At 44.0% G+C, this 26,861-nt stretch overlaps 1 protein-coding gene across 3 annotated transcripts in view; it reads right to left on the bottom strand.

Moving 5' to 3' along the window:
* TNFRSF19 (TNF receptor superfamily member 19) overlaps nt 1-26,861 on the bottom strand; it is an 89,092-nt gene that overhangs the window by 6,976 nt on the left and 55,255 nt on the right. For 2 of the 3 annotated variants that reach the window (XM_030882690.3, XM_030882688.3), the window contains exons 6-9: nt 5,505-5,669; nt 4,900-5,025; nt 1,626-1,728; nt 627-1,032 (exon numbers count right to left, since the gene is read on the bottom strand). In XM_030882690.3, coding sequence (XP_030738550.1) covers nt 627-1,032; nt 1,626-1,728; nt 4,900-5,025; nt 5,505-5,669 — 800 coding nt within the window. The remainder of the gene's footprint in view (nt 1-626; nt 1,033-1,625; nt 1,729-4,899; nt 5,026-5,504; nt 5,670-26,861) is intronic. The other variant, XM_060287821.2, reaches the window with a different exon arrangement.

The raw sequence follows: 26,861 nt of genomic DNA, 5'->3' as shown, positions 1-26,861 counted from the left end.
GGGCCCAGGGGCCCCCGGGGTCAGAGCCCACCTCCCTTCAGTCACCACCTGCCCCACCCCAAAACCTGATGTCAGACCCTTCCATCTGGAAGGATCTTCCGCTGTATTGGGTGCCAGATCACAACCAACAATCAATTTCCAACCAAACTGATCAATCAGTCAAAGCAAAGCGATCTAGAAAAACCAGTGAAAGAGAGAGGAGGGGAAAGGGTAGCCGTAGGGGACCTGAATTCTCATTAACTTGACCGTGAATGGACAGCATATAAGTATTGGGCATAAGAACATCACAGGGGAAGACAAAGGTGAGGAACTGCTTCCAAGATGCTCCCATAACTAATTCATCTCTCAGCCAGGATGGTGCTGGGGTACGGTGCTGGGTAGCTGGAGTGACAAGAGGAGAAAAGAATGCGGCTGCCCTGGATGGCCTTAGAGATAAGCTGTTAGTTAAAAAAAAAAGACTCCTGAAATTTAATTTAAATATATTCTCCTATAACATACAAGAAGTTATGAAGGATGGAAAGACCTTCTCCCCAGGTTCCCCCACATTTAATGGGGGACAGAGTCCTGTTCCCTCTGGGCTTCCTTAAGTCACTGCTGTGCCCACACCGAATCCATCGCTGCCTTACCTGGGGTGACGGCTGAGTGGCCAGGTGATGGGCATCTCCTCTCTCCTGAGCCAGCTGATTTCTGGCAGTGAGCGCGTCCTGAGTTAGCGCTGGTTCTGGCACTGAGTTGTTGAGTCTCGATAAATCAGTAGTTTCTGTAAAGCTTTCAGGGTGAGCTTGAATTGGAACTGCTCCGCCCCCCAGACCCCGACTACTGTTTGAGTCTAAGGATGCTGAACTTGCACTCTCTGGATTGAGAGAGCGAACGTCTTCTCCAGGGAGCTCAGGATAAGAAGCGCAAGAAGAGATGTCGTCACCACAGCTGGGATTCTGCATCAGAGGCCAGGCGTCCGAAAACTCGCCACAGACGGACCTCGAAAGGGACCCAAAGAAAGTCGGCACTGCTTCCCCCGCTGGACCTGTGTCTCTGGACACATGTTCGAAAGAGCTGTAAGTACTCTACTGGGAGAAAAACCTACTACAAAGCAACATTCCAGCTATGCTTTTCAGTTTTCTAGATGAAATAAACAAGTTATTGAGTCAGAATTCTCATGCTTCCTTTGTTATAAACTTCCTTCAATACAGTAAGTTAAATTACTACGTTTACTTTAAAACCGAATTTTTATACCTACTTCTAACCAATATAAACTTAATCCGATGTCTAAAATAGGCAGTTTCCTGGGTCTTAATTGAGTTCCTTTGATTGCTGTTCTAAAATTCTCTGAGTATGTGACATGCTAAAAATTACTTACGGATGATGGAAGTGTCACAAATCATGAATATAAGACAAAAACAAAGTTAGTGGAATATAAAGGATAAAGAATGTTACCCTGGCTATCAGTAACCCTGAGACGCTTACCTAATTCTTGCCAAAGTTCCCACCCCCTACAATGTCTAGAATGTTATTAATGATACTAAAAAAGTGATGTCCCATAGTTTCCCATGAAAATTGGTACACGAGTAGCCTGTATATTTGCACGCGGGAACACGAAATTATATAGATTAGAGGCACCCATTTACCTGTCCTGAAGAATGGCCTTGGAGTGCACCCTACAAGCAGGAGTCTCCCGGCCGACGCTGCAGGCCCCGTCACAGCACGGGGATGGGATGAGATGCACGGGCCCTAGGAAAGCCGGCAGGGCTGTGAGGAGCAGTGCTTGTTTATACCAGTTCAACACTGCTCTCGAAAATTTAGCTATTCCCCTTTGGGTGACTTTCGGGGGGAAAGGGGTTATGAGGTTTAATTTTTTCTCTTTTTTCATATCTTAAAAATGATGGACCACTTCTATGAAGGACCCAGAAGAGTCAAATTCCTGGAGACAGAGAGTAGGATGGTGGGTCCCAGGGGCTGGAGGGCAGGAAGAATAGGGGGTGAGTGTTTAAAGGGGACAGGGTTTCAGTTTCGGGTCGTGGAGAAGCTCTGGGGATGGTGGTGATGGTTGCACAACAATGTGAACGTGCTTAATGCCCCCCAACTGTACACTGAGAAACGGCCAAAACGGTAAAGTTAAGGTGATGTCTATTTTACTACAATGAAAATAAGGATGAAGAGGAATGATGAGAGGGTACGTGAAATGAGACTTTCACCTGTGGCTGACGAGGGCGGAAAGAGCACAGGGTTTCTGCAGAGTGGGCTAGCCATGCAGCACAGAACATACACGTCTAAACCCTTTAACTCCACACACACAACTTTTTGGTTTTTTACTGCTAGGAATGTATCTTAAAGAATAACTATCTACGTGCACACAGCTTTGCAAACTATTATGTTCACTGAAGCGGTATGTATTTTTGGTTACAAAGATAATACACATTCACTGAAGAAAAAAACTTTAAAAATAGAGAGATTAGATCAGAAATTAAAAAATGAATCTTCCTTAATTCCATAAGCTGCAAGACACTGTCCACATTTCTGAACAGCCTTCTAGACTTCTCTCTCTATATATACAGACATATGTAACTCTGATTTTATAAAACTATAGATATAGTAAAACATACAGACAAAATTAGGAAATGAGCATTAATCACACTGTTGTGTAAGAGAACATTCTTGCTCTTAGGAACCAAGCGCTGAAGTAAAGGGACACCTTATCTGCAACAGATTTTTCTCTTTTTTTGGCTGTACCGCACAGCTTGTGGGATCTCAGTTCGCCAACCAGGGACTGAACCCAGGCCACAGCAGTGAAAGCCCAGAATCCTAACCACTAGGCCACCAGTGAACTCCCTGCCACTGATTTTTAAATGGAAATTTAAAAACTGTGTGCATGTCTACGTAAAGCACACAGTTGGTCCTTGAACAACATGGATTTGCACTGTGTGGGTGCACGTATTGGAGGATTTTCCTCAACAGTAAATACTACAGTGCCACACGATCAGCGGGTATTTGGTTCCGAGGATGTAAGACGGATACGGAGAAACCGTGAACACAGGGAAGCCGCAGATACAGAGGGCCAACTATAAGTTACAAGTTGATTTTTGACTGGGCGGAGAGTGGGTGCCCCCAACCCCCAAGTTGTTCAAGGGTCGACTGTGTACACCCACCATACTTAGAAAGAGATAAAAATGATAAAGCAAATGTGGACATGACATAAAATGTTAATACTGGGGGAATCTAGGGACAGGGTATGTGGGAATTCTTTGTCCTATTCTTTCAACATTTTTGTAAGTCTGAAATTATGTCAAAATAAAAGTGAAAAGAAAACAGGCACTGTCACTAAGGAAGAAGCAATTTATATGATTAGCACACTGAACCTGGGCGGGTAACAGCGGGGGCGGACGCTGTCCAGTCTCTGCATTCTATTTCAAAAACGTGCAACAAAGCCATCCACGTATTTAATCTTTCTTTTCAGATAGAAGTGACGATGAGGCAGAGTTTGCACAAAGCTGTACTTGATCACATTGAAACCCAAGTTTCTCTCTCAAGCAATCCTGTTTGCTAACTCTGATCTAGGGGCGGTGCCCGGCGCAGCATCTAGAAAATGCGGTGCTTGGGCCGCCTTGAGAATCACCAAGGCATCGGTGCTGCCGGGAGCTGAGTCTACGATCTCTGCAGGCAAAGGCAAAGCCAGATCCACGCATGCCGTGGCAATCCCACGTTTTGTTCTTAACCCTAAAGCAGAAGACAGTAGTGGCCAGTAGAGAAATACTTACGTTGAAGATGCCTTATCCCACGTATTAAATATTAGACTGAAAAGCTGAACCCTTCAATTTCTTGAAAAGAAAGATCGGACAGTTCTGAGACAATAAGCAATTGAATTGGGACATGTTTAACTTCAAGGAAGGTTACAGGAGACAAAATGCTGCTGCGCTATTGCAACCACAGGTGCCGGGGGGCCTGTGAGGGGTGGATGGGGCAGGTGGCGGGCAGGCTTCCGGAAGGGCTGCGGCCGCGTCGATTTTTGCTTTGCAGAGGAGGTGAGTTTGTGGGGACAGGGGCAGGGAGTGTGCCCGCTGGTGTGACCTCTGCCCGTTACTGCCCACGTTAGAAACCAAGTCCATCTGGATCACAGGCAGACGTGGCTGTGTCGTGCCTCACAGCTATTGCTTTTTCCCAAAGTGAAGGTTCGTGGCCACCTTGCGTCGAGCAGGTCTGTCAACAGCATTTTTCCTACAGCATCTCCTCACTTTGTGTCTGTGTCCCATTTTGGTAATTCTCACAATATTTCGAATTTTTCAGTATTATTATATTTGTTCTGCTGATCTGTGATCAGGGATCTCTGTTACTACTATACTCGCTGAAGGCTCAGACGACGGTTAGCATTTTTCAGCAGTAAAGTATTTTTAAATTAAGGTGTATACATTATTTTTTTAGACATAATGCTGTTGCACACTTAATAGACTTCAGTACAGTGCAAACATGACCGCTATATGCACTGGGAAAGCCCAAAATATCACGTGACTCGCTTTATTGCAATATTCACTTTATTGCAGTGGTCTGGAACCGAACCCACAGTATCTCCGGGGTCTGTCTCGACTTCCCTAAACTTTCACTTCTGTCAATAACCCCAGAGGCAATTATGGTTTGTGGAAAACCCTGCAATAGGTCTCGCTCATATTATTTTAAATCAATTCACCCCAAAATAAAGGCAAACTTGCTTAAAAAGTTACTGAGAAATTCTAGAATTTTAATGAGATGCTTCTTTTCTGTTAAATACTTAAGAGACACAAAACACCCAAAACATCAGGGGACAGGGGAGAACGACTGAACTAGATTAGCTTTAACTAGAAAACTGAGTGGGAGCAGTTCTTTGCAGCTTCAGGGCCTGCATTCCTAGTGGCCCCCAAGCGCTGAACTTACCGCAGGTCTGGGCCGAGTCCCGGTGGCACTGACAACAGGCGTGGGGCGCAGGGCCGCTGAGCCGAGGTCTGTCGAAACAGGACAGTTCAGAACCGTTGTACTGCAGGTCCTGTGCCCTCAGGGACCCTGCGGAGGCCGAGAACTCGGTCAGCAAGACAGCTTCCCCAGGAGGAGCCCACAAACATCCCAGTGCAACCAGAACTACCCCGGCTTTTGCAGTTATAAAGGAAAGGAGAGCTGTTGTTCACATCTAAAAATACTTCTTACACGGAAGCAAAGATATGAAACAATCGGTCAAGACAGCTCGAGATGTAAGGTACTTGTGTTGCCAGAGCTCAGACGAGCTGTGTTTCTGCCGAGGGGCGGGGGTACCCCTGCCTCCTCAGGTCCCCGGGAAGTGATGCTGCCCGGTGGCCGCGCCCTCAGCCCTTTTGGCAGGAGGCCTCTTGGGGAGCAGGCCCCTGGGACGCCTGTTTCCACGTGCTCTCTCTGTCCCTTTGGCTGCAACCTGACTCTCCTCTTAGGTTCTCGTCAAACACCCAGATGGCAGTGATGACCAACACCCTCACCAAGATGCTAAGACACAGAAAGGGCTCAGAACTCACAGCTGGGTTTCTTCTCCATAAACTGCCGCTTACAGTATATGACGCAGAGGATGAGCAGGGCCAGCAGGACGGTGGCCAGGGCGCTGCAGATCACGGCAGCCAGGGCCGTGTCCCGTGGGCTGGAGGCCGTGGACGGGATCCTCACCAGGTTGACCTTGCTGGTACCTGAAAACCACGGGGATGGAATCAGCACATCTCGACCACCCAAGGGACTCAGGTGCTCACACTGTACTCGGGGTCCCCTGCAGCAGTGGCCTTCATGCAACATCAATGAGACCAGGGGGAGGTGTTCTAGAGGGCTCAGACTCTCCCTCCGCCTGGGAGATCGCTTGAATACTGCACCTCTCCCTGCGACTCTCCTCTGCTCCCATGACACCAACCACACGCAGCCCCGACACGTGTGCTGTCGGGCCCGTTGGACCAGAACCATCTGCGAGTTGGGAATCTGTCATCTTGCTCTTCCTCCCCAGCACTTGGCAGTGTGGGCCGCAGAGCAAGCACTCGATATGCACCCTTTAATTGGAATTAGACCTTCTACAGTTTTAAGCAGGCTGAACTAAAGTATGCTTTGGGGGTCCACTTTAGGGGAAAACCAGGACTTGGATCATTCATAACCTCACAGCAGGCCCCCAATTTCTGAGACAGGGAACATTTTTTAACGCCTTAGCTGTTAAATTACTGAACAACACCTAAGTTTTGGAGAAAAAAACCGAACACTGTTGTGATCTCAGGTTGACAGCACTTCTCAGTTTGGACGAAGCACATCTTGAGGGCCGTTTGCCCCTGTGGCTCACGGTGATGGTAATGGACTTGGCAGCCCTAGAGATGACGGGCTGGTGTCTGCATCTGTGCTGCACATGGCACAAAAGGCCACCTGGTACTTTCTCCCCACCCCTGAGTGCACAGGCCCCACCCCCGACTGCACAGGCCCCACCCCCATCCCAACCCCTGAAGCCTGGTTTCCACTGTACGACCCCTGCGGCTAGAGCCAGAGAGAAACTTCAGGGTTGATATTATTGAATCATAAAAATACGACCGCAGGAGCGATCGTTTTGGAATGTTGAATCTTGGTGTATCTACACTCAGTGATTCTGGGCCACCCTCGTACACGTTTCTTATTGCCACTGGGAAAGGCACACAAACCATATGCCTTGGACCTGGACGAATAAGAATCTTAACCCAATCATACATTTTGAAGGATATCTGTTTGTAAACATGTTTTAATATTCATAAACAAATAGCGCTTCTAGCTATGTAGACATAGTGTCATAATCAATCGTACACGTGAGATGTTCATCACACAGCAAGTTAAACAGATTACACCTCTGACCTGATGGAGACGAAATCTAAACCTGAAACAGCCTCTGTCGGTGGACAAATTCACAAGAGGACGTATGAACACAAGCACAGCTGTGCAAACACTGGTAAGTAAATACACGAATAGGAATTCATATCGAATGCAAGTAAAATCGTGGGCTACGCTTGGGAAACATTAAGTATTACCTATTGCGACCAAATGGTGAAGTTGATTTATGTTTGTGAGAAAGTGGTTTAGTTCAGAGTGAGGTCAGGCCCCTTAGCTGAAACTTTCCACCAAATAACCAAGCTCTAGTCAATACCAGGCTTCAGCAGAACTGTTATCAAAATGAGACTGAATACATTATTTGAGTCGAAGATAAAGTTCCTAACTACGATGTAAGGATTAAGTTAAACTCATTGATCAATGGACTATTAGATATTCAGAAAAACCCTACGAGGAACCAGGAATTCAGGTTAAAGTAGAACAAGATTAGAGTCTTCTGGGTTCTTATGGTTTAAAACCTTTCTAAAATGGATGAGTCAACTTCCTTGCCTTCACAGAAAAGGAACTGTTTCTAACATAAATCAGCTGAAATGCCCTCAAATGGGTATATTTTTAATTTGGTGGTTGGTGACTCAGGGCTCATTCTCCCCAAGCCAATCAGGAAAGTCTTGGTAACACGTATCTTTCCAAGGAAGCGCACTAATACTGTGATATCAGTGCTACTGAGTTGTCATAATGACATCCATTTTAAACATAATTACACCAAATAAGCTACTTCTCTATGCATTTCCCAGGCAGGAGCATCTGAAGACGAACAAGAAAATACAGACATTTCACCTCTCAGTTTCTGACACCTATATACGAAAAGGCATCTTGTTAATGCAAACACCCCTCCCAAGAGTCCCCATGGGAAGCACACTCTGAAAGCCACATTCTTTATTCTCGTTTATATGGACAAGTTTATGACAACCCTGACAGCAAACACCATCTTTTTTTTTTTTTTTTTATGGGAAATGGGTTCATCATTCTCAAGTTCGTCACATCAGCAATGCAGACATAACTACAGAAGCTATGAGAGACTGGGCCGAATATCACTAGATTTTAGAACCACCCTCAGAAACTCATTCACATCAGCTCCCGATAAAAGCCTATCTTCTTATCATTCTTTTGACTTCAGCAGTAAAAACAGAGGGGAGGGAGCGGTACCAGCTGTATGAAGTGGCTTCTACCCTACTAATTTCTGGCTCAGAAAAGGACTTATTGACTACAAACCAAAAAAGATTGCTGCTCTGACCTGTCGTTGCTGCCATGATACTGAGATTCAAGATTCTTTCCACCCACGGCTCTAACTCAATTCCCTGGCCAAGCACCTCGATGCCTACAAGGCACCTCACCCTCACCTTGCTAGGATCCTGAGGGTACTTCCGAGGAACCAGGACTAGGACTACCCGTATTCTCTGGAAAGTTCTAACTTTTCTGGAACACAAAGGCACGTCTTACCCTCACCAATTATCAGATTCCTCCCTGATCTCAGCACTACCCTTTGGCAAGTTACTTCAGAGTGAGAGCTGTTTCTTCGCTTAAATTTCACGTTACAGGACACACTGTATGTGGGTTCAGTTTCACACTGAACATTTCAGTGGGCTCAGCTCAACTGGACGATGATGTATGAGTGTCTGCAGTGACTAAGACGTCTCAGTCCTACAAGGCTAAGTGCGGATCTGAACAGATGAGAACACGGGCGTCATTTGCAAGGCCTGGCAAGTGTTTCTATAAGGCCTGCTCCCCGCTTTGGAGTGGGACAAGGAGTGAATCCGAGTAGCTGAGACGCCCTCCTTGCACCTCAGCCTCTAGAGAGCTTCGGAACGCAGCTGGGGAGACGTGTGTGTCGGGGGGAATTGTTGCCGGGCTCCGACTGCTTTCGGGAATGTCCGAGCAAGAGTTCAGGCCGGAGTGGACCTTTCCTCCACCTGACGCTGACATGTACCTCCGGTGACCCCACCCTCCTGACGACGGGGTGAAGTCCGTTGACCACCCTCTATTTATAGAGGAGAAAACCCAGACTTTGAGGGACTTGCTCAAGGTCACACAGCAACATGCAGGCAGCTTGAGAGCCGGAACCTGGCCTTCGGATCCTTTCTGGTGGACCACCCTGTCCACGGATGCAGGTAAAACATCTGTCAGGTAACGACGAGCAGAATGTGGCTCATCTCTGTGGGGAGAAGCTGGCCGGGCCCCAGAGAGACCACAGGCCTCCTGATCACAGACCTGTCCACGTGTCCAGGTGTGCAGGTGTCCAGGTGTGCATGGAAGCTGGTTCCACTTGAGGGCCTCTGGCCCAGCGTGGATCTCAGTGTCGCACGATGAGCTGGGCAGAGGGGCAACTCTACGGAGGCGCTTGAGTCTGGAATGGATTCGAGGGCGAGATGGCAGGAGGGGCAGCGCCCAGACGCCCTCCACTAGTAACTGCAGCTCTGCTTCCTCTCAGCCCCCTGCTTGTTCAACCTCACGCCTGAGTAGGCTGTGTTTAAAAACCTGCTGAACAAAAGCTCCCTCGTCCCAGAGCCCACTCTCCACAGAGGGTGCTAAACAGGGAGGACGGAGCTGGTTGGCACCATCTGGCCCCTCCCTGAACCTCAGCCTCCCCAGGGTCGATTACACAGGGGCTCATACGTGGCACCGAGATCCACTGCGAGGGCCCATGAGAACTTCTCTCAGGGCGGAACGAGCTTCCATGCATGCCTGCACACCCGGACAGGTCTGCGGTCAGGAGCCCGTGACCTCCCTGTGGCCTGGCCGGCTTCTCCCCACGGAGATGAGCGTGGTCTTTACAGCAAAGAACAGGATTAGGTCAGACGCTGCATGTCACTTCTCTGAACTTTACATTCCCAGTCCAAGCTGCTTTCCCAACTCCAGAGTCACACACCCAACGGCCAGCTGGACGTCTCCACGTGGATGGGGAAGCACCTAAGCCCGGCATATCCAAAAACGAGCTCTCCACCACCCTGCCCCACCCTCTTCCCAGCACCCGCCCTGCGCCCCATGAATCCCTCCTCCCTGCCATGGCCTCGGCCTGCAGCACCCTCCCCGGGCTGCGAGCATCACCCCTCCACTGCTGTAGCTCTTTCCTCAAGTGTCACCTACTCAGTGAGGCTTCCCTGCCGAACTCCTTAAAACTGTCACCTCTCTCCAATGCCCCCCGGCTTTCCTTTCCTCCCCAGCACTTGCCACCATCTGACGTTTCATATATTTAACTTGGGTGCTTCCTTGTCATTCTCCCCTGTGGTGGGAGCAGTACAGCCCACTCTGCTTCCCCAAACCCACCCCCTGCCTTGTGCTGAAGCTGGTCCAGCAAGAGGCTACACTTCCCAGCCTCCTTTGTAGCCAAGTGTGATACGTCCAAATCAGAGTCAAGGGGGCCCGGGAGGACGAGCAGAAGGGATGGGGTGGCATCTGTGTCACCTCCACTTTAGGGACAAATTACTCCAGCGCCCCCTTCGCTGGGGCTGGAGCAGCATGTGGCAGCAGCCCAGTCTGGGTCCTATGGGTGAGGAGGACAGATGAGGAAGCTACCCAAAGGCTGGCAAAGCAGCAGGGGCCAGGCGCTGGGCCTCTGAAGGACACCTGCAGCACAGCTGCTCCACCAGCTGCACGCTTACAGAACAGAGAGGACCTGCTGCCTTACAGAGGCTGCACTACTGGGGGGCTTCCCTGTTACAGCTGCTTAGCCTTGAGCACAACAATTAAATCCCTCCCCGAAATACAGGCTCCACAAGGGCAGAGATGTCATAGGTTTTGTTCACCACTGTACTGATGATACTTACAAGAGTTCTGGGCACACAGCTGGTGCCCAATAAATATAAACGAATGCACGTCTGTGAAAGAGACTGGAAAACCCTAAGCGTTCCCCGAAGTTTGTTAAGTGGCAAACGTCCAGTCACTGAGACGAGATTATACCCACAATGCGTGTGTCCTTCATCCCTCCACCTCTGGCTGGTGACAGTACAGGTGCAAACAGCTGGGGGAAATAACAGTTTCGTCTGCAGGCACTCACTTTACGTTATGTTAACTCGACTCTGGGAGAAAAAGCAAGGGTTGCTCAGACTTATCAATACACAAGCCTTGAAGGTCATTGGCGATAACCTCAGAATGAGAGTGAAACAAAAATTTATCTCTCTCTATTCAATCTGAATTAGCAGCCCATGGACTCGTCAAAAAGGGATCTTATTTAAGTGATTATCCCCCAAGTGTAATCTTAGTTAAACATCCACACTTAGCAACAACTGATTCACAGTGAATTACCAAAGAAGCCAGAAAAGGAGAGGACCTTCAGGGGCTCAGTCACATCTCCCAACAAAAGCTGCTTCGGTGTCAATTTCAGAAACTGACTGTTAGGCAAATTGGATCCAGGGAACGATTAAATCGCATTCCTATCATTTTACCAAATTAGGCATCTTTATCTTACATTTTCACCCACGCCTTCCCCCTAAAACCACTCAGAGGGATGGAGAAAATTACATGAACATTTAGAGATCTGCCAACAACAGAAGCCCGTGAATTTTTTTTGTAGAAAGTCATCCAAATTATCATCAACATTATCACAGACACCACACACCAAACACCTACAGAGGGCCGGCCTCTTGCTACCCACTTTTGGAATGTCATAATAATCCTTCACAGCACGGGTTTTACAGATGAAGATGTCTGTTCAAATCTATAAACAGTCTTTCATTTAAACCACCACTGGGTATTCATATTCTGGAAAGCAAACCAAACTACAGGGCTCCTTGGTCCGTACTGCGTTTGGCTGGCTTCTTTGATTTCAACATGAGTATATTTTTACAAATTGATTTCTTTCCTCATTTTCTTCAACCAAATTTACTGTAATATAAAGTATTCAACAATTTGAATACAAGATAAATTATTTTTAAAAAATGAAGACATCTGTACAAATCTTTAAACAGTTTTTCATTTAAACAACCATCGGGTGCTTGAATCTAGATTTAGGCCCGATTTGTCCGTCTGCTCTTTTTAAAAAAATTAAGCTATGCTCCTTCCAATATTCCAACAATATTGCTTACAGCAAAAAATATACTATGGTGTGAAGGACTGCTAGTTCAAATTTTGTACAGACCAGTAAATTCTACTTAATTAGCTAACATATACAATATAACTTGACCTAACTTAAAACAAACAGAGCTTCACAAATTCAACCTCTCTTGCCCCAAGATTAAACAGGCTCTTGCATGTTATTGCAGCGAAAAAGAACACATGGCTCCTTAAATTTATTTTTTAAATGTTCTCTGTAAGGTCTATATGGTAGAACTAGATGAGTGTCAGATAAATAGAGTAGGGAAGAACCAGTTGTAAATGAACTAATTATGCTTTCTGTCTGGGCTTCCATGTTTAAGATCTCACTAATGCCTTGTGTTTTCATCAGAGAGTTCACATAAGAAAATAATACAGCAGGTGTCACACTATGTGACAGATCACTGTGGAAACTCCAACAGAATTGGAAATGTGAGGCTTTTCACTTGTCGATGACCATGCTTTGGCACATGCAACTCAATTAACAATTAGTTCAGGAAGATAAACTTACAATTTAGACGTCTGCTAATAATTTTCAGTAATATATTTTATCTTTGACTTTTATATTTCTTTCAAGTAGAGTACGCATCAATCCATTGCTTTCTGTGCTCTTTCATCACCACAACCACTACCAACCAAAAAACCCCATGTTGAATAACTGTTTAACAAATTTAAAACCTGATGAATCGATTTCTAGCTATGTTCTTTCATTAAAAAAAATATTAATAAACAGCATTTTGCAATCTTAACTGAGGCAAGGATACAGTCCTGGAGTGTAAGGTTTATCTTGTTAATCTAAACTGGTTAAACAAAAATACCTACGGTAACACTCAATGTATGAATTCCAGATGTACTACAGAAGTCTGCCAATAAGCAAAATAGTTGGATTTTTTTCCCTCTTCTAATTTATTTGTTTATTGAGGTATAGTTGATGTGCAGAATTATATAAATTTCAGGTGTAACGATGTAGTGATTCACAATTTTTTAAGGTTGTATTCCATTTATAGTTATAATAAAATATAGGCTATATTCCCTGTGTGGCACATTATATCCGTGTGTCTTATTTATTTTATGCATAGATCCTCTTCTAATTTAGATGAGGGTATTGATATGCAATTATGATTTACATTTTTTTTTCACCTCCTCCCCTTTCTCTTGCCCTGCCTGCCCCTAGTTACAAGGGACACACACATTAAAAGAAAGCTTCTATTCTTTTTTTTTTTGGCATTTGAAGTATCCTTGGTTTTATTTAAAATAATAATAATGATGATGATAATGATGATGAAGGAGGGGCAAGAAGCCATGATTACATTTTATTTGACATGCTAGAATAGCACTGTTCCTTTTTCTTTCCAAGTGGAATCTGCTGATTATGGATAACAAAGGAACATGTAAAGAAATAATATCAGTAATTTATTTCTGAGAAATGAAGATAGAGAGTATCAAAAGTGTCCCTGAGTATTTTCTTCTAATTTTTTTATAGACCTAATAAAACTATTTCTTACTTTTCTAAATGCAAAGTATAAAGAATATAAGTAAATATAAAATATGGTTCTTAGCCTCAGGCAAGTTATAATCCAGCTGGGAGGAACAAACTGTGTAATTTTTATTCATGGAGATATCCTTACCTGAATGTGCCCGGGTTGTTTTTTTTGGCCAGCCATGGGGATAAAAGTTTGTTAATGAGGACGTTGGAGTACATTGTAGAGGAGGCTTGACTCCTCAGTGATGTCAAATACGAAATGGAGTATCTAAACTGAGGGTGGGCAAACTTTTCCTGGGAAGGTTTGCAACCACTCAACTCTGCTATTGCAGTGAAAAGGAGCCACAGACAATGTGTACATGAATGGCTAGGACTGCATTCCCATAGAAAGAGCAGTCGTTTACTGATCCCTGCTCTACATCCTCTGCACTGCCTACCACCAGATTTCATTTATCTGTTGAGATAAACCCTTTGGAGTTCAAGCCACCGGCATATTCCTCTGAAATAAACAATAAATAAAACAGTCAGATTTTTAAAATCCATTTTATATCAAGCACTCTGACACTGGATGTAACGTAATGTAAAAGAGTGAGTCTTCATCTTTTTACTTATCTTTCATTTTAAACTTTGGTCTTTGAACTATGTGGTTTGTTTTTCAATAACCGATAAAAAAAAACATTATTTGAAAATGAGATTTTTTTCTGTTTGCACAGAAAAAAATGTATTTTTTAAACTGAATTGATTTTTTTTATTGTGGTGAAATATATGTAACATAAAATTTACATTTAGTGACACTGAGTACATTCACAACATTGTGAACCATCGCCACTAAAGTGATGGTTGTCCTCCCCCTTTTTGCCCGTGTCTTGGTAAACACTAACCTGCTTTCTGTCTCTATGAACTTGCCTACCCTGGGTATTTCATATAAATGGAATCATAAAATATCATGTGACCTTCTGTGTCTGGCTTCTTTCACTTAGTGGAATGTCTTCGAATTTCACCTACGTTACAGCGTGCATCAGAACTTCACTCCTTTTTATGACTGAATAACATTCCACTGTATGGATGGACCACATTTCGTTTACTCATTCATCAGATGGTGGATATCTGAGTTGTCTCCACCCTTTGGCTACTATGAATAATGTTGCTATGAACATTTACGTTCAATCTTTTCCCATATATGTTTAAACTTTTCACGAAGGTACACAGCAATGGCTCCACACGCTATCAAAAGGTACCTTATTGGTATTTCACTAAGGAATTCAGTTAATCAGTTTCTCACCTATTTAATGTTACTACGCTAAAGCATTAAGTTAATTAGTAAGTCAGGAAATAAAAACAATTCCTGGGCAAACCAAGAGAAGAGTGGAAGGAGACAGCGCCAGAGAACTGGTCAGGATCGGTGCATGTAGGGATCTGTAAACCATAGTGAGGAGTTTGAATTCTAGTCTAAGAATAACAGGAAGTACTCAACGATCGCAGAACACATTTATAGCAGCAAATGTCTACATTTAAAAAGATCTAAAATCAATAACCTAATGTTTAACTTTGTGACATTAGAAAAATAAGACCAAACTAAACCAAAAGCTAGCAGATGGAATTAAATAATAAAGATTAGAGCAGAGACAAATAAACAGAGAAAAACAATAGAGGCAATAAAACCAAAAGCTGGTTCTTTGAAAAGATCAACAAAATTGATGAAACTTAGATTGACAGGAAAAGACGGGAGAAGACTCAAATAACTAAAATCAGAAATGAAAGAGCAGACATTGCTATGGACTTAACAGAAATAAAAAGGGTTATAAGAGGATATTATGAACAACAAATTGGATAAACTAGGTAAAATAGAAAAATGCTTAGAAATACACAAGCCAACAAAACGGACACAGAAGAGACAGAAAACCAAAACAGAGAGACTATTATCTCATATTCCATCTCATGACAAAGAGATGGAATCAGTAATCAAAAACCTCCTGACAAAGAAGAGCCCAGAACCAGATGCCTTCACTGGTGAATTCTACCAAATATTTCAAGAAAAATCAACAGCGTTCCTTCTCAAACTCTTCCAAAAAATGAAGAGGAAAGAAGAGTTCCTAACTCATTCTGTGAGGCCAACACTACTCTGATACCAAAGCCAGATAAAGGCACTAGAAGGAGAGAGAACTACAGATCAAGATCCCTTACAGATATAGATGAAAAACCCCCAACAAAAATAGTAGCAAATCAAAGTCAGTGCATATTAAAGGATTATACACCATGACCAAGTGGGGTCTATCCCACGAAGGCAATGATGATTAATCATAAAAAAAATCAATCAACGTAATACACAATAAAAAAATGAAAGGGAAAAAAACCACATGATCATCTCATTTATGCTAAAAAAGTACTTGACAAAACCCTAACCCTTTCACGATAAAAACACTCAATATATCAGCAAGAGTCCTTGCCTGCGTCTGCCCCAAGCCGGCGGTTCTCCGTACACCCAAAACCCAGCACCCAGAGAGACGTGCCGTGTGCCCACAGAGCAGATGCGGGCAAAGCGGTGGTGGCCAGGCTCAGACTGGGCTGCTCCGATCCAAGCAGATTTGTTCAAATCCAACAACTCTTGTAATATTTTCAGGTCCTCCTCTCAGAACACCACAGCTGCCCCAAATCCAGCGAGTGCCACCACGAGGCAAGTGGCAGTGCTCTGCAGTCCACAGCCGGTCTCTTGGGGATCTCCTCCCCCTTCCATATCTCTGCTGTTAAGAGACTCAGGCCTGGAAACATCTCCACTCCCCCATCTTCTAAACCCAAGACAAACGGCATCCAGACGTCCAGTATGGCAAGGATGAAGCAGGTCTTCATCGACTCTGCTAGTTCCACACCTTATTTTATTGACACAGAAATGTTGAGGATCCCAAATTTGATTGCTTTGAAGAGCATGATGAATGCCAATATTAAATTTGCTGGAGTTTTATGTACAAGATGAAGACAGACAACATTTAAAATTACTTAAGATATGATTCCTTTAAATGTGGCTTAAGAAATATGGACACTTAAAACTCTACCTTGAAATAAGAATAGATTCTGTCTTACCTAGAGATAAAGGATGGAATGTGGAACAGAGATTCAGTTTTCATTTGGTTCATTAAATCTGTAAGGCCATAAGACAAGTAATAGAAAAAGCTTCCAGGATTCTACTTATATGCACATTGGAAGGAACGTCCAGGTGTTACTGCAAATCTTCAAGGTACTGTTTCAGCAGTGCTAATTTAATGCTGATACACTCTGGACAAAGTTTTACACTGTTAAGCTCTCACTGCTCTCTTGGGGACTGAACTCTTTCCTCTGAGGCTTTGGATTTGACATTGCATTTGATGATTTATGTGCCAGGGCAATGATGGTTTGGAATCTACCCCAAATACAAGCATAATGAGTAAATTTTGCTCATATACTTCTCACCTATTTCTGGTCCACAAGAGCACTAGATTCATTTGAGCAAACTGATTCCAAAGAGGTTGCACTGACCTAACCCTAACTCTAACTCACACGTGTATGGTCAACTGATTTTTAACAAGGGTGCCAAGACCATGCTCTTCAATAAATGGTGCTGGGAAAACTGGATATCCATGTGCAAAAGAATGAAGTTGGATACTATCTCATACCATATTAAAAAAATTAACTCAAAAAATGGATCAAAGATCTAAGTTTAATAACTAAAGCTATAAAATTCTTAGAATAAAACATAGGGTAAAATCTTCATGACCTTGGATTTGGTTCCTTAAATACCAAAGCATAGCATAATAATAAAATAATAATAATGGGAAGGGATTGGAGGGTTTTAAACATGGAGGGTGACAGGCTCTCACACTTTAGAAAGATAACCACCTGCTGGATGCTGAGGTGAAGAGAGAAGGACAACAGGTGAGGGGGTGTGCAGTGGTCTAGATGATGATGATGATGGCTTGGGTTAAGACTGTAACCACGGAGATGTTACCAAATGGTTACGTTTGAGAAATATTTGTTGTAAGAGCAACTGGATGTACTAGTTGTGAGTCATGTGCCAGGAAAGATGGAACCAACAATGATATGAGGTTTTGGAGTGAACCCAGAAGAACTATGGTGCCATTTACTAATGAGGACGGCAGAAGCTTGAAGGACACTGCATTTGCTGGGGGTCGGGAAGGAAGGGAATTCTGTTTTGGAAATGTGAAGTTTCAGATACCTGTTACCTGTCTACCCGGAACTGCTGAGCTGGCAGCTGGATATCCCAACAAAGCATGAAAGAGATTGTAATTGGAGACACAGATTTGAAACTCTGTGTATAGATAATGTCAAAAGCCAGAGGACTGTAAAATCACCTACATGCGTAGTGTAGATAAAGAAGAGAACCTAGGACAGAACTCAGGTACACTGTGAAATTAGGAAATCTGATAGAAGAGCAGGAGCTAGCCTCTGAGATAAGAAGAAGAGAAGCCTGAAAAAGAATTCATTTCAAGAAAGAAGTGGTAAACAAAGGTTAATGGGATGAATTCTTCCAATTCTCAAATAACTAAGCAACATCAGGATTTATTTGGGGGATTGGTTACAGAAAGCAAATTTCAACAATTCCAGGGGAAAGTTAAAACAGATCTGTGATTTTTTGCCCCCTGACTCCAGACTATACTACAAAAGCTACAGTCATCAAAACAGTATGGTATTGGCACAAAAACAGGTACATGGATCAGTGGAACAGCACGGCCCAGAAATAACCCCATGCACCTATGGTCAATTAATCTACAACAAAGGAGGCAAGAATATACAGTGGAGAAAGACAGTCTCTCCAATAAGTGGTGCTTGGAAAACCACATGCAAAAGAATGAAATTAGAACATTTTCTCACACTGTATACAAAAATAAACTCAAAATGGATTAAAGACCTAAATGAAAAGACCATAAAACTCCTGGAAGAAAATACAAGCAGTACTCTCTTTGACACTGGCCTTAGCAATAGTTTTTGAGATCTGTCTCCTCTGACAAGGGAAACAAAAGCAAAATGAAACAATTGGAACCTAATCAAACTAAAAAGCTTTTGCACATCAAAGGAAACCATCAACGAAACAAACAAACAAAAAACCTACTGAATGGGAGAAGATATTTGCAAATGATATGACTGATAAGGGGTTAATATCCAACATATATAAAGGACTCATACAACTGAATATCAAAAAAACCCAAACAACCTGATTAAAAAATGGGCAGAGGACCTGAACAGGCATTTTTCCAAAGAAGACAACAGATGGCCAACAGACACATGAAATGCTCAACATCACTAACCATCAGGGAAATGCAAACCAAAACCACAGTGAGATATCACTTCCCACCTGTCAGAATGGCTATCATCAAAAAGACAAGAAATAACAAGTGTTGGTGAGAATGTGGAGAAAAGGGGACCCTCCTGCACTGTTTGTGGGAATGTAAATTGGTGCAGCCACTATGGAAAACAATAAAATGGAGGTTCCTAAAAAATTACAAATAGAGCTACCATATTTTTAAAAAATTACTGACCTTGCCCATTGCAGCTGCCTACAAATTTATTGTTGAATGAATCTCTGAATTAAAATGAAACTAAAATGTGATTTCAAAATACGATATCACAAAGTAAAAGAAGAGGCGCGAAGCTCAGTGGGAGTTTGTAACAAATAGTAATCACAACTCAAGCAAGATCTCATTACTCACTAAGCAAGATTATTTACATTAAGAAAGTATCATTTTTCAAAGGAATGATAGAAGGATTACACTAGGATTTGCATCTTTTTTTAAAAGGAATCATTCTGACCTTACTTTTGAAGCTTCACCCAAATCATTTAACTTGACGTTTCTGTTTACCAGAATCTGAGCCTAGTAAACATTGGCCAGACCATCTTCTAACATCTGTATTTGGGGCAGTCAGTTGTGTGCAAGTGAAACCAAAAGTTCCTCGTGTCACACCAGTTTTCAAACATGCTCTGAGTGCTGAGTTCCCAAGTTAGTGCCCTAAACTGTTTTTATTGATTTTCCTTTTTGAACTGAGAGCACATCAAAAACAGTGCAGCTAGGCAAGCATTTTTCCTTTGTTGAGCAATGTTTTAACATTTGTTTATAAATACAGAACTTCTGAGCTCGTTTCCTTCTTTTAAGTTCCCTTGCAGGCACTGCCCTAATTACGAGTCCTTTCATGACTTAAATGCAAGTGAATCAAGGCAGAACCCCAAGGTGGCCTCGAGCTTGCTTTCTTCTAACACGAATACAGATGAGTCACAAATATGGTATTATCATAAGCAGAACCCACCTCTGAGAAGTCAACTCTTGTATCTTTATTTCCCACTTGGCCAAGTTGGGCTAACCACTGAGGATAAGTAAAGTGACATGTAAAAGCTGAAAGGCTACAGAACCAAAGAAACCCAGGGTACCCTGTGATGGCACAGCTGGGCGCCCTGGTTGTGGGATTATGGGATGGCGGCTCCTCAGGTTCCTGAGAGCAGGAGACCCTGACACCCCCGTGGAGGACCTCTGAGCCCTCTCTCCATCTGCCATTCTGCCTTGATCAATTTCTGTTTCCCTCTGGGCTGCCTGCCCATCGCTGCCTTATTGCTATTCTCCGCTTGTTAGCATGTTTGTTGGGAGGAAACTATGAAGAAAATGTGAAGTGTCCTGCTGGAAGCTGGAGGGAGCGGGAGGGAGGTGGATATAATTCTATGCATTCTTAAATTTAAAGCCTTTAGAAGTGTCCTTCACATTCATGTCTATTCTCATAATCTTTATATACAGAGTCTTTCCTTTAGATTATTAATACACATTACTCTCTATTACAAGACATTTAAAAAGATACGATTATAGTCAATATTCCAAAATGGTTCCAATTATTCCATTATTTTCTTTTGAATTGAAGAAGGAAAGTCCGAATCTTGCAATGAAAACACTAGTGATATGAATCAAAGTTCCGTTTTGTATTCTGGAAAGCTTTCATCAAAACATTTTTCTGAATTTCTTACCCCAGAAGAGGCGTGTGATTAAAAGAAGAGGTGTGTTATTTAAAGAAACTTCTTTAAATAACATGCCTCTCAGTTCTTATCTGCAACATTATCTCTGCTCTTAGAAAATCTTTTTTTTTTTGTTCTTACTTTTTAAAATATTTTAATTTTAACGGAGCACTGTTGATTTACAATGTTGTGGTAGTTTCAGGTGTACAACAAAGTGATTCAGTTATACATATGCATGTATTCATTCTTTTTTTAGATTCTTTTCTCATATAGGTTATCACAGAATATCGGGTAAGTTCCCTGTGCTATACAGTCGTCCCTTGTAGAAAATCTTAACTAAAGTCAGTGGAGAAATGAGGTAACTGATTGGTAATAGTTTGGAACTGACAGAACACTATTACCAATCAAAGGGTTACAGATGAGAAGAACGCAGTATCAGGATTTAGATTATGTAGAGCAACTGCATGTAATTAGGCCTACTGATGGAGAAGCAGAAAATAGTAGCAGTGACCATGCAGATAAGTTAATACACATAATAACAGACAACTAGCAGATTCTAGTGGACGTCAGCTCATATAAGTGGAGCTCATGCAAGTCGTGCTCACATGAACCTGATTCTACTGAGAATTAAAATAGCAAACACACAGCTCTTTCTCCTAGAGCTGCCGTGCAGGTGGATGCTGCTGGAACTAGAAGCACTGCTGGTTGATGAATTCACTTTGCTGCTGACGGTCCAGAGCTCAACTTTTAAAAAGGATTGGACAGAAGCCTCCCTCCACTGGTCCAAGTGTGGTACGTGGACATCTGCGGGCCTTTATCCTTTTTTCCTCCTCTCTTTTCCTGGCTTTAACATTTACTGTAAAATGCTGCACATACTCTTTTATTTTTTTCTTTTTAACATCTTTATTGGAGTATAATTGCTTTACAATGGTGTGTTAGCTGCTGCTGTATAACAAAGTGAATCAGCTATACACATACATATATCCCCATATCTCCTCCCTCTTGCGTCTCCCTCCCACCTTCCCTATCCCACCTCTCTAGGTGGACACAAAACACCGAGCTGATCTCCCTGTGCTATGCGGCTGCTTCCCACTAGCTATCTACCTTACGTTTGGTAGTGTATATATGTCCATGCCACTCTCTCACTTCGTCCCAGCTTACCCTTCCCCCTCCCCATGTCCTCAAGTCCATTCTCTACGTCTGTGTCTTTATTCCTTTCCTGCCCCTAGGTTCTTCAGAACCATTTTTTTTTTTTTAGATTCCACATATATGTGTTAGCATACGGTGTTTGTTTTTCTCTTTCTGGCTTACTTCACTCCGTACGACAGTCTCTAGGTCCATCCACCTCACTGCAAATAACTCAATTTGGTTTCTTTTTCTGGCTGAGAAATATTCCATTGTCTATATGCCTGCATATACTCTTGTATGTAACACTAGCTGTGTTACCACCAGCAAATGACAACCCCAGTTTCCTTATTGGTAAAATCAGGAAATAACAGTATCTACCTCATAGGATTTTTGTGAGACCTGAACGACATGATGCACATGGAGGGTTAGCATGGTGCCTCCCACAGAGAACCTTCTATGTTAGCCATGCTTCCTCCTGTCATTACTTGGAACCAGACATTATACTCTAACTGTTATTATGTCAGAATCTGGAGTGTCTTTTAAACCAATTGAACCACCTACATAGTGGGCAGGCCACTGAGTACACTGATGGGACCGCCTGGGTCCTTGTGACACGGCCCTAGAGGGCAGGAAAATTCAGAAGGAAAATTCACAATGAAGACAAACCAACATGACTCTCCCCAGAAGTTTAGACGCGTTTCTTACAAAAGAAACAGCTATCACTACTTCTATCTGAGTACCTCAAAGGGTCCCACCATACGATCTCCCAATGGTAACAGAAGCAGTGTTATATAAGAATAAGCGACCATGAGCAAAATAACTCAACCTCATGGAATACTGTGAATGAAATGGGAAAGCTATTACTAAGAAAAGCCTTTGGGAAAAAGAACTTTAGGCAAATCAGAAAAATATGAATGGTCAGGCACAGAGATAGTTCAGAGAATACAGAGCAGGGGTACACCTGCCAAGACTCTGAAGCAACCCTCTGGTCCCTCTCTAGAGGCATGTGGCACACAAGCTACAGGACCTGCCCTCACTGCTTCTTACATACACTGGCGGAGCGTTCTGTGTGGATGAGACACAAGGTGAGAGTCCCAGCTGAGTACAGTGTTTGTCCAAGATCGCCAAGCCTCTCGCGAAGCCTTGCATTAAGCACTGTTGGTACAGGATTTGGAGAGAATAAACTAAAACAATATGCTTCTTTCTATTCCAGCTCCTTGAGCACTAAGACCACAGTTTGGACTTATTACCGACATACAGACAGATAAACAGAAACAGACTCTAAGCATAAACAATGATACATATTTAAATTCAATGCATAAAAAAGGGGCATTGCAGGAAGAGGGATTAATACAAATGACTGTCTGAAATCTGTATTTTGTCATGTATGTACCTGCCTGGTTCTATTGCCAATATTTAGATGGTCTGGCCTCACTGTGAAATTATAGCAGAAAAAAAGGCCAGTTCCATGGGTGTGTGACAACTGTCTTTGTGGACAAAGGAATTTAACTTATCCTTTCCCGAGGGTGGACGGTCATGCTCGGTGAGCATCTGCAACCTGGTGGATAGCCAGCGTGGGAAGAGAGACCCTCTCATGTGAGAGGAAGAGGGGTAAAGGGGAGACAGTGAAGAGGAAGCAGGCTGGACCACTACCTGGCCGGCACAGCGTCCACGACCAAAAAGACATGCTGACCGACGGGAAATTCTACCCAACGTCGGGGAGGTTTCACCCTCTTGTCTCTCCTCGACCTTACCCGTGACCTTTTAGCTGAGAGTCACTCTTGCTCCCGCCTGGGGACACCTTAGGGTCAGGAAGTCGGTGATGCATGTATTTGCAATAAGCTGATGGTGTGAACTGAAGGAGGAATGTGGCGGGTTCAGATTCTCACCAACACAGCTACCCAACTACATTTTCTGACTTCAATTACTAACCTGTGTGGTTAGAAAACATGATTTTTAAAAATCGGCGGAAGTCACCAAGTCTCCGCTTGGTGTGTGTAGAGATGGGCTTGGTTCCCTGTCCAACTGAGGCCATATTCTCCACTGCGAACCTCATCCGCCTAAGTAAATGGGCTCCCACAGCATGTCTGAAGGGAGTCTTGGGAGCCCAGCACCTTCTTCCTGAGAGACGGCACCAGCCAGAGCGTCTCCGTTGCTCCGTCCATCACCAGCCGTGTGTTCACCGGTGCAGACGCCCTCGGAGACACCGAGTGAGCTGACAGCCCTCAACCCCCGAAGGACAAAGCACTGTATCCTGCCAGCAGGGCTCTGTTTTGTTCTAAGCTGAGAAGCCACAGTACCATCACTCCCTCTGACCACAATAATGAGTACTTTGTCTTTCAACGGCCAGAAGAATAATGGTTTAAGGATGTCCTTTCTCACCCAGCAGGGTACGTACTGCTTTGAAAACTGGCCTTCCAAATACCTGGATCTCTGTCGTCTTCTCCCTCCCACCAGCCTCCACTTGGTTCTCACCCACCATCTCCTCTGCGCCCTGCAGACCCTGCCCTGCTGCCCGAATCTGCCAGCAGTGGTTGCTCTGCACTGAGCCACCAGCTTCCACCGACCCCGGCCGGGAGCCCCGAGGCGCCAGGGGAGGACACCCCAGCCGGGGGTGGATGCACTGAGCCCCGGCGTGGTCCTGGCGGGAGGGCTGAGGAGCAGCTGGGAAGCGAGCCTCGTCTTCACCAGGCCTGTTGTTCCCCAAGGGCTCTGGTCACTGAAGCTGGCCAGTCACTGCTGGTCGGCTGTTACCAACAGGGAGCGGTAAAGGTTTTCCTTTTCTCGTTTCTCTAAGTTTGCTTTGGATCTTATTAGTACCAAAGGTCAATGTTTCTATCCAGAAAATGAAAATTAACTACCTTTATAAGGCGTTGAAGACTTCCCTGGTGGCACAGTGATTAAGAATCTGCCTGCCGATGCAGGGGACAAGGGTTCGAGCCCTGGTCCGGGAAGATCCCACATGCCGCAGAGTCCCCTGGTTTCTGTTCTTAATCTTGCTTCCAGATCACTTGGCTTAGAGACCTGTCCCCCACCAGAGCTGTGCCACATATTATCATGCATATCTTTGTGGGGAAAAGAAGGGAAGGACAGACAAGGCAACTGTCACAGCAGAGTGGCTGGTGAGACTGGGATGTGAACCCCAGGCCACCACTGCCCGCAGTTCAACCGCGCGATCGACCAGCGACTTTCACCGCCTGGTGCTGTTTGGAGAAAGTCTGTGATGCCCAGAGAGAGCTCGGTACTTTAGACTTGTCTTTGGCACCGGGTGGATTATAACTGTTTGGTACCGTAATTATGATAAATACCATATTTAACACTGAAAAAATTATAAAGCCCACAATGGCCGCAGATTGTCTATAGCATTCCTCTGTAAACAGAGTAAAGAAAAAGATTTTTTCCTGCGTTCAAGGATGTTTTTCTTCCTTTTATTGTCCCACAGTCCCATAAGGTCTTGCTGCGTTTATTTGACTGATGAAACAATGAAGCTTTTAAACTACTACGCCAAGAAACAGAAAAGACACCATAAAAGAAACATATTATTATGGCCTCAACCATCTGTGCTGTAGGATACACAGGCTCAAAAATAGTTTTGCTTCAACTGCGACTAACAGACCGGGTTGCCATCTGGGAATTGGAACAAAGACATGAAACTTGGGCCCCTGCCCTCCTAGTTCCTGCGCAGGACTGTGCTTAACCCCTTGAGTGCCAGGCTCCACTGGGGGCCCTGGACTCCGTGTTCCCGTGAAAGCACGACCTTGTTCGTTAGACCTCATCCTCGGGAAAGGCAGCGTCCAGCTCAGCATGCTTCCACCTAAGGCCTCTCCTCCTGAACTTCTCAGCTTCCCTGTTATTAGTAAAGTGGATAATTCTTAGTTACCTCACTGCAGTATTGAAAGAAGTAATTTTTTGTTTTTGGCTGCATTGGGTCTTCGTTGCTGCATGTGGGGTCTCTCTAGTTGTGGCGAACGGGGGCTGCTCTTCCTTACGGTGCGCGGGCTTCTCATTGTGGTGGCTTCTCTTGTTGCGGAGCACAGGCTCTAGGTGCGCGGGCTTCAGTAGTTCTGGCACACAGGCTCAGGAGTTCTGGCTCACGGGCTCTAGAGCACAGGCTCAGTAGTTCTGGCTCGCGGGCTCAGTAGTTGTGGCGCACAGGTTTAGTTGCTCTGTGGCATGTGGGATCTTCCCGGACCAGGGCTCGAACCCGTGTCCCCTGCATCGGCAGGCGGATTCTCAACCACTGCGCCACTAGGGAAGTCCCTGAAAGAAGTAATCTTCTGTGAAATTACTCTAAAATGATGAAACTCAAATTATTTCCACCCATTAACTTCCAACTAAGAAAAAAAAAACGTGTGTATGTCTCTGCCCAGTTTCATGTGGCTGGCTCTAGACTGAAGAGAAAATCTGGATTTGGACTGTGTTTCTTGCTGTCTCTGTTACAGCACAATTGACCCTGCTCTTAATTTATTTATAACCTGACAGTTGACAGACCTTATGGTAAAGAACCCAAGTCTGGGTTAGGTTGGAAAGAGCACATATGTCTTGAGGTTTGGAATGTGAAGCAGATTCAGGACTTCAACTGGGGGGGCTTTATTTCCTCTTTTAAACCTATAAGAATCTTCCTTTGGTACATGAAAAAACTGGGACACAGACAAGTTAAATAATTCATCTGAAAGTTAGCTGTTAGGACCAGGACTCAAAGGCAAGTCTCTTCATAATGAAGATTAAATGAGCTAATCCACAAAAACATCAAGTAGATATTGGTTGGCATTAGTCTTGGGATGATCAAACGAGGTAGTTATGTGAGTGTCCTTTCAGTGCTAATGAGCAGTAGAAGTAAGAGAGAAACTTCCAGGATCTTATTTTTTAGAGCCTTCTTGTGTCCCCAGGGCCTAAAGTAATAGAAAACATTTATCGTGCAGTAAAATCTTACGATGTGATATAGAATCGTAAGTTCATCTCTTCAAAATTTGTGTTTTGCCCAAGTTTAGAAAAAAATCAACTGAACGCTATTCTTCTGTAATTTGCTTTGACATCACAGAGCAGGTAGAATATAACAAATATTATTACATTGTTAATACACGCAGCCAAAAAAAATTAACTCTTGAGAAACGGGTGGAAAGCCCATTCTAAGTGCATCTTTTTATTGAATCAGCTAAAACCGTTGCATTGAACTGGTCCCCTGCTTCTTCCCTTGCTCTCCTGAAGTCCACCTCCCAGACGGTGAAATGTGAAGTCAGATCGTGTCACTCCTGTAGTTAACATTCTGCCTCAGAGGACAGGGTCCTCCTTGGTCTGCACGGTTTCCCAAGGCCCTGCACCCACTGGCTGGGCTCCCGCCTCTGCCCATGCTCTGCCCTCCTCCCTGCATCA

This window comes from Globicephala melas, chromosome 18 (genome assembly GCF_963455315.2).
Source record: "Globicephala melas chromosome 18, mGloMel1.2, whole genome shotgun sequence".
Lineage (NCBI taxonomy): Eukaryota > Metazoa > Chordata > Mammalia > Artiodactyla > Delphinidae > Globicephala > Globicephala melas.
This window is presented reverse-complemented; position numbering and strand designations above follow the sequence as displayed.